The 8642-nt window shown below is 32.8% G+C and overlaps 1 protein-coding gene across 8 annotated transcripts in view; it reads right to left on the reverse strand.

The window, feature by feature from the left end:
- LOC106874579 (single-stranded DNA-binding protein 3) overlaps positions 1 to 8642 on the reverse strand; it is a 187570-nt gene that overhangs the window by 23384 nt on the left and 155544 nt on the right. Inside the window, exons 16-18 of one of the 8 annotated variants that reach the window (XM_052970264.1) lie at positions 6727 to 6793; positions 3508 to 3623; positions 2592 to 2711 (exon numbers count right to left, since the gene is read on the reverse strand). In XM_052970264.1, coding sequence (XP_052826224.1) covers positions 2607 to 2711; positions 3508 to 3623; positions 6727 to 6793 — 288 coding nt within the window. In that variant the 3' untranslated portion in view covers positions 2592 to 2606. Of the gene's footprint in view, positions 1 to 1876; positions 2712 to 3507; positions 3624 to 6726; positions 6794 to 8642 lie in introns of those variants that run through there. The other 7 variants (XM_014922360.2, XM_014922359.2, XM_014922361.2 and 4 more) reach the window with 7 other exon arrangements.

Consider the following 8642-nt stretch of genomic DNA (forward strand, 5'->3'; position numbering starts at 1 on the left):
GGGGGGGGGGTCAAACACCTGTCCTGCCACAGAAAAGAAATTAATTTTTTTTAATGGGGTAGGGGTATGTTACTTGAAGTTTTTTTTCATTTTGTATGTGTGTAATTAATGATTTGTTAATTTGGCCCAAAGCCATCTGCTGAAGGAGAGTGGGGGAGGGGGAGTATGGTGCCTCAACCCTTTAGTACACAACTGGTACTGAATTTATCAACCCTGGAGGGAAGAAAGGCAAAGTTGACCCTGGCGAGATTTTTTACTTACAAGAGAAGGGACAGGAAAGAGGATAACTAAATATTGTAAAGCATTTAGCCTGGGGCTCTTTCATTTCACTTAACATATCACTTGTTATAATGCTTCAGATAATAAATAATAATAATGATAAAAATAATAATAATTTCTTATATTGGCATGAGGTCACAAAAATGTTGGGAGAGGGTCATAACTAATTGAATCAAAATCAGTGTACGAGTGGTACTTGTTTTATCAAGTTTTATCTGAGGAGGTAATGACAAAAGACCTCATCAGGGCTTGAACCTAAAACAAAAGGATTAGACTAAATACTACAAAGCATTTAGTCCAGCACTCTATTGTTTCTACCACTTCACTGCCAATAATGATGATGATGATAATAATAATAATAATGTGTAGCTTAATACAAAACCCTTTCAAGTGGTTTACATTGGTATGCATCAGCCAGAAGAAAATAATCTCAAACCAAGTGGCTAGGGTTAGGGGTGGAGGAGTCTGTTTCACTTTTTTTTTTTCTTGAACCTATTAACCATGAGATCAGAACTGATCCGTAGTTGTTGCTTTGTTTTAAACAACAATAAAGTTGGTTGTTTGATGTGAAAAATAAACAGACATGCAAGGTTTTAAAGCAAGAAAATAAAAAAAGGAGGCGGGGAATAAGTATTTTTGTTAAACATTATTAACCAGGCAACAATTTTAGAGTCTAACAGCAAGAATACAGGAAGTGGTGGTGGAAGGGGGTCTGCGAGAAGAGAAAGAAAAATCTTACAACCAACCACTACCAACACTATACAGACGGGTGGGGTAGGGGAAGAAAAATAAAAGTCATATACATATATATATATTTATATATGTATATATATATATATATATATATATATATATATATATATATATATATATATATATATATATATATATATATAAAGGTAGGGGTAGAAACAAATAATGCAAAAATGGAATGAAAAAGTTCTTAAAATGTTTGCCTTGAAGACTTACTCCTTGTCTCCAAACAATCCTCATATTTGTCCACAACACAGGGGTGTTATGTGAGACTAAAGGATTAGGACTAAAGGAATTGGGTGGGGAGAGAGAGAGAGAGAGAGAGAGAGAGAGAGCTAGAACAATATGATCATAAACGGGGTGGGGTGGAGATTTGGTCTGTCTAAATAGTAGTACAGTTTATCACAATAGAGCTGGGACAGTAGCTCTCTCTCATGGAGTACACAATATTCTGGAGCTTAATATAATAGTTGTTACAATTGTAATTGTAGGAGTAGTAAGTCGTAATAATAGAAATAACTTGTTGTAGAACAGAAGTTTTGTTACATATTTTTTTTTTTATAGCAGGGTCTTTTCTTAAATTCCATTATAGTTGTTTTTATAGTCTGTATCAGACCGACTCCTTAGATAGGGAACATGGGAGACAGGGTACAAGAAAATATCAGTAACAGGTGGGTAGGTGACTGCTTCAAAAAATGTCACAGCAAGCAAAATAAAATTGAAGAAATATGTAGTAGCAAAATGGAGGCAAGAATTTTTTTGTGATTTGTTTCAGAACAATGGAATGGGGCAGGGATAGGATATATATATATATATATATATATATATATATATATATATATATATATATATATATATACATACATACATATACATACATACATATATATATAATGTATGTGTGTATTTGTGTGTGTGTGTGCATGTGTAAATATATTTATTATACACACACACACACACACACACAAATGCAAACATATATACACATGCATACACACATATACCAACACACATACACCACAAACACATGTGCATATACATATATATGTATATATGTGTGTGTGCCTGTATCTCCATTAGTATGTGCTGTGTGTATATATTACATATATACATATATGTATATATACCCACACATGCATAGAATTTTATACATATATATGTATATATATATTATTTATTTATATATAAATATATATACACACATACAATTATACATATATATATATATATACACACACACACACACACATACACACAGTTATATAAATATATTCTTTTTATTTTGGAAATAAAAGTAAAAACAAAAAAATATAATAATTGTGATGATAATAATAATAATAATTAGTTTATAATAATTAAATAAAGACATGGAACACAATGAGTAAACAAACAGTGCTAAGGTAGGCCCTAATCCCTCAGTACACTCGCCAACACCTGGGTCTCAGCTCAGCGCTATGGTCGGGTGGCAGTGCCCTTACTTCCTTCCTTCTTTCCTTCCTTCGCGCTCACTTCCCATAAATACAAACCATAAATAGCAGAATAATTTACACGCTACTTGCTCTTTCCGTTAACAGTTATGGCATGAAATATTCTGGGTGGTCGGCCTCTTTTTCAAATCGTTTTGCCTCCTCCTGCATAGACTCCTTTATCTTAAGGATAGCTGCCGATTCATTTTGATCCTGAAAAATCATAATATGATAGAAATATAGATAGGAAACGCTTGCTCGTAATGAGCGTGAATTTGGCAGTTGAGATGGTGAGAATGCATCATGATGTTGGCGAATAATGAGGTGATAACGTTTGCAGGAGATAAGTTAGACGTGTATAAATTATCTAGGATTCGGCTGAATTTGCTGCTAGCTGGAGAGAGATGGGGCAGTGTGGGGCAACCAACATGCACTTGCTTGCAAGGAATAAGGAACCAGGTCACAGCAGAAAAAAGGAGGGAAATTATAAAGATTCTCTCTGTTTAAAAAACAAAAAAAAAAATTATAGTCATACAGGAGAGGTTAAAGGTTAAATAGAAGGGGATTGATAACCATCAAGATTGTTTAATAGAATTTAGTGAATGGCAAAGAAGTCAGATTTTCTCAAGTTTTTCTTGTTTTTATTTTTTCTTCTTTTTTCTTCATGTTCTTGACTTTTTTTTTTCTGAATGAAGTCAGGGTTTAAAAGAAGGAGCAGGTTATATGTAGTAAATGAGGTGAAGTAAAAGAAAGAGTGAGGAAGGTTGGGAAGGGTGAGAGAAAGAGATAGGAAAGAAAGAAAGAAAGACAAAGAAAGAAAAAGAAAGAAAGAAGAAAGAAAGAGTAGCAGAAGAATGAGAAAGTAAAGCTTCAGACAGCCAGCTCATGCAAACGGCACCATTACCAGAAGGATGGATCAGTGACATAGCCATTTGATGTGACCATTAGGTTACAGCAGTATTCTTCTTTCAGTTAGGCCAAAGTGCATTCACAAGCTGATCTGACTTACGTTTTCCTGATAGCCAAGGCTGTATCCTCCAATTTCACCAGTACTACCAGGGGGTAAATCTTCTCGAGGTGTGCCTGGACCGTTGGGGGGTGAACTCTTCATACCATCCATCTCTCCTGGAGCGAGCAAAGTTGGCAAAAGAAAAATATGGAATTTGGAAAGAAGAAAAGAAAGAAATCCACATAAATTTCAAAACTGTTGATATACTAACAGAGAAATCTGTAGAAGAAGTAGTAGTAGTAGTAGTAGTAGTAGTAGTAGTAGTAGTAATAATAATAATAATAATAATAATGGCAGTGGTAGCAGTGAATAGTTTGGTCATAAGAACAACAACAAACAATTATATCCCACGAAAAAATGGGGAAGCGCTTAATAAATCAACATATGCTAACTTTTCATGGCAAAATTTATCAGATTTTCTATGAATCTAACTTATGTATAAATAAAGGAGGAGATGTGTATGTGTGCGTGAAAGAGCATAGGACCTTGCAATGTGTCCCCTAAAGAGATTAAATCTCAGAGGTACTTGTTAATATAGATTTAATAATAGGCGAACAGACAAGCAACTGTTCAACCAATACTGAATGGGTAGCATGGTAATTAACTACTAATTAAAACTCAGTAGTTAATTAGACAGTTTCTTAAAACGTTTATGAATAATAAAATGAAGACTAGAGCAATTAGTTATCTCCCTTAAGTTGCCCTGTAGTCTTAAGGTCCATACACACACACACACACACATATATATAAATATATATATATATATATATATATATACTGGCATCTAGATGAAGCAACTGAGTGGCTCGAGGGCCTGTTTGTATCATGTGACAGATATTTCAGGAAGTATTTTGTAAAAAAAAAGTAGATTGCAAAACTAAAATATTGGTTGCATATCATAAATGCAAGACTTAAACTATGTATATGCCCGAGCACTGAGTATTAGTTACAAACACAAATAGCTGTCTTTCTTTTGCCTTTCTCTTTATGTCCTGCCTTTCACCAACCAAACTTTAAATAAATATAGATATTAAATATTTCATGACATATTTGACAGATTTCAAAATTTCTAAGATACAAGATAAAAATTATTAAACAACCTATTAAGGTTTTATTCATCAACAATTCAATGCAAATAAAACAAGGAACAAGAATGTTAGTTAACATTTTACAGCCAACAACATAAAATACAAAGGATTTCCATTTATATCTTTGAAAATTCTTAAAGAAAAAAAAAAAAAAGGAAAAAACAAAACCTCATACAACCACAACCACACACACATCACCTGATTATGCATATGAAATATAAAAGTATAAGAAAACAAATAATGAACTGATTTAGTGCTAGTGCCTTTGTCTACCCAACCATATTATACCCAACAGATATTTAAAGACAAAACAAATATTTCAGTTTACGGTTGATTCAAAGCTGTTGAGTTTCTCTCCTGTTAATTGCCACATGAAATCCTGAAGATGAAATCTCAATATGCTGAAAGACCCTCACAGAAAAGGTACAGTGAAACTTTAGATGTCTTAAAGAAGTTAAGATCATAATACATATGTTTAAAGACAACCTAGGACAATGTGTGTGTCCAGCCTAAAGCAACCAACTGAACAGGCTACAAAGAGAAGGAAGAAATAAAGAATTAAATAAAATCACACAAAACAACCAAAAGAATCAGCTGATGATTAGTAAAGCAGCAAATATTAATTAGCAATCAATTAGCTGTCATTAGTGAGTGAGTTGATAGAGGAGAGTATATTTCAGTACTGATGTGGAGTTAAAACAAAAAAAAAAAAAAAAGCAGTTATGGCACAAATCATTAGTGGCTGCAAAACTGGTTCCTAGATTTTTGGTGAAATATTGAGAAATGAATCAAATGATGCAGCATTCCATTAAATGCTGAAGACAATTTCTGGAAACAAAAGAATTGAGGAAGATTTCCATGCTATGTAAAAGACGAGAAAACAGTAAAAGTGTGTCTCCTGAAGAATTTATGTGGAGCTTTCACTTTAGTAGAAGTGGAAGAAAATGAAGTGAACTTAACAATGAAAAGGAGTGAAATGATTATTCTTATTGAAAGGCGCTGTAAAAGCACAAGCCCAATCAAGGAGGATGAATATTCCCAGAAGAGAAAAATAATCCAATGAGATTTTCTTTTTTTAAATACATAGAAATATAAAGAGCTAGAAATAGAAACACCTTTAACACAGGTAAAGAAGTTAGGTGGATGGGAATATGGAAGACAGATGTTGATTTCCAATAGTTTATCCAGTTATCCACCAATAACAAATTTTATAGCAAAAGATTAACTGCTTTCCTTGCTGACAGGAATTATATCAATGCTTTGTCAGCAAAAGAGAAAGGAGAAAATTCAGTTTGCTAAAATATTATCATACAACCGAGAACAACAACTGTTTAAGGAATTTTCAGTTACCTATTTGTTTGTTTGTTTTTAGTGTTATAAGAAAGAACGGATATGTGCTTTTGTGTCCCTGCAACAATTTTCAGGATACATACCTGGACACTAGCCTGTATTAACATCTCTGCCTATTTTTACAAAACGATCAAGACGAATATCAGAAACATAACTACCAGTTGTAGACCATATATATATATATATATATATATATATATATATGAACAACCAGACTATTTTCAATTTCATTCAACTCCAAAGATAAAATATTACACTAGATACAACTCTTCTATTCATTTAATAAACTTCAAATCATTTACAGGTTCTGTAACAAATAGATGAAGGGATTGACAAATAAAACTATCTTTACAACATATTCTAGAAAAATATTAGGATCTGGAAAGTAATTTATAAACACATTGTTGCATGTATATCCCACTGAAATGTGGCTATTTATTCCTTTTTGTGACACCCACCTTATACGTCTTATATAACGTTTACTTATTGAATCCCTGTTTTCTGCTTTCCTACTTATTCTTTAAGTGAGAATACAGACAGAGAAGAAAATATTTCAATAAATAACGCTACCAATCCTGACATTATGTAAAATAATTGCATGGCACATTCACTGTTACAAAATACAGTCCATTAAACAAATACAAAAATAAAAAGATGCATTTCCTTCAAGAATATTGTTGACATTATAAAAAGGGTAAATGTGGTTGGTGGTCACCATCAGCAACAGCTTACTCGCTGCTACTGCATCATTAAGCCTGGCTAGCTAGGATAGTTCACTTACCGTTCATCACAGCAGGCATGTCAGCTCCCATTGGCATTCCTCCGTCTGGTCCTCCCATCGGTGGAAACTAGCAAAGGCAACAAACAGGGAAGCAGGTCAGAAGTGACTGCGATACAGAAAAGCAAAGGATGGGCAGAACAACAGAATGTGCAACTGAGAGGAGGTTGGACCTTATTAAACCAGAGAATGGGCTGAAGAGATTAAAAAAAAAGTGCCAACATTTGTCATACCAAATCCAATTTACAAAAATGATAAATACTTAATATTTTTCTTTCAAACAATAAACAGCCTGTAGAGGTATTTTATGCAGAAGAATGAGTAAAAAGAAAAAAGCAAGCATTCAGCAACTTTGAAAATGATAGAAACCTTCTGACAAAACAGTGTTAAGTTGCAATGTTTTTTCTTCAGATAATTATTTACATTTTCAAATTTAATTAAAATCTAAACAGCAACATTAGCTGAAAGATTTGCGGATTGTAGAAATTTGAAATAAATACTGAACACAAAAGACTGGGGACAACTCTAAATCTAGAAACTCTAAGAGAAATGAGAATTGGTAAGTACTATGTTAAACAACTTAGAGTGAAACCCATGAAGAATGTGAAGAACTATAAAAGAATATAAAAGAAATAAAGACTTGGCCAAAATAATGAAGGAATTTAGTTTTTGAAGACTCAGAGAGAAGATGGAGTAGAGGGGTGGGAAGGGTACTAGAAGCCATCAGCATGGAAGTTGGTCAAGTCTGATAAAAGATATCTACATGGCCACAGGATATGGCTGAAACTGGTAAAAAGAGTACAGCACACACAAGGGGAGGGGGAAGCCAAAGTGCAATAAAGCAAGACAGTAATTAAAAGTAGTTGATGTGTGAGTATGTATATGCGCACACACATATTCACACATGCTCACACACAAATTATAGTATATGTGTGTGTGTATGTTAAGTAAGTGCACAGCAGCAGGACAATGAACAGTTACTATGGCAGCAAAATAGTGGTAAACACCATCCAAGACAGCAAGTCAAGTCTTCCTATATCTTCAGTCAACATTGTTGGTATCAACAAGCTATGGGGGTTGATACTACATACGGCTCATCTTAACATTACCTAGAAGAGAGAGATGTTAGATGAAGACATGGGAAAGGTAAAATTTTACCAAAAGATAACCGTAGCACTCCGACTGACTGGTGTCCACTTATCAATGAAGATTAATTTAGAAAGTCAATGATTGTTCCAACACATGTAAGCTGGGCAATAGCAAGAACAGGTGAAACAGTTGTTGTTGCAAGACACTAATTCATGTTTTCGGCCAAAATGAAAAAAAAGAGATTGAATATTAACATAAAAGTAGAATATTAATTTTTTTTCAACTTGGACAACTAGACTAAGAAGAAGACAAATTAACTCATTTAAGTTTGTGTTTATATATTTTTAATCGCATGTACTTTGAGATCTCTTAACATCTGACAGTGAGGATCAAAATATTTAGAAAAGCTTGGAATTAAAAAATAAATAACTACCATTTTAATACTTGTCTCAAGATAGACATATTGGTTACCAGACTGTACTTACTTGTCAAGATAAGTTTATAAGTATTTCACTAGAAATATTTTATCTTTTGAAAAAATTAAATAAATAAAAACAAGTGTAACTTAAGACTCAGATTTTTTTTTTGTTTTCTTTACAATAACAACAACTTAAAATTTATTTTTCAGATCAAAGATTTTTCACATTTATCTTTAAGTTATTCACATTATTGATTAAATTATACTAAACTCTATGAAGGATACGGAAGATAACTTTTGCTTCAAATGAAAACATCTTGTCTAATTAACAACAACTCTGACACTATACACAATAAAATCAATGTACATAATAGACTAGTTAATCTTTTTTTAAACAAAAAAAAAAAAAAAA

Source organism: Octopus bimaculoides, chromosome 8 (genome assembly GCF_001194135.2).
Source record: "Octopus bimaculoides isolate UCB-OBI-ISO-001 chromosome 8, ASM119413v2, whole genome shotgun sequence".
NCBI lineage: Eukaryota > Metazoa > Mollusca > Cephalopoda > Octopoda > Octopodidae > Octopus > Octopus bimaculoides.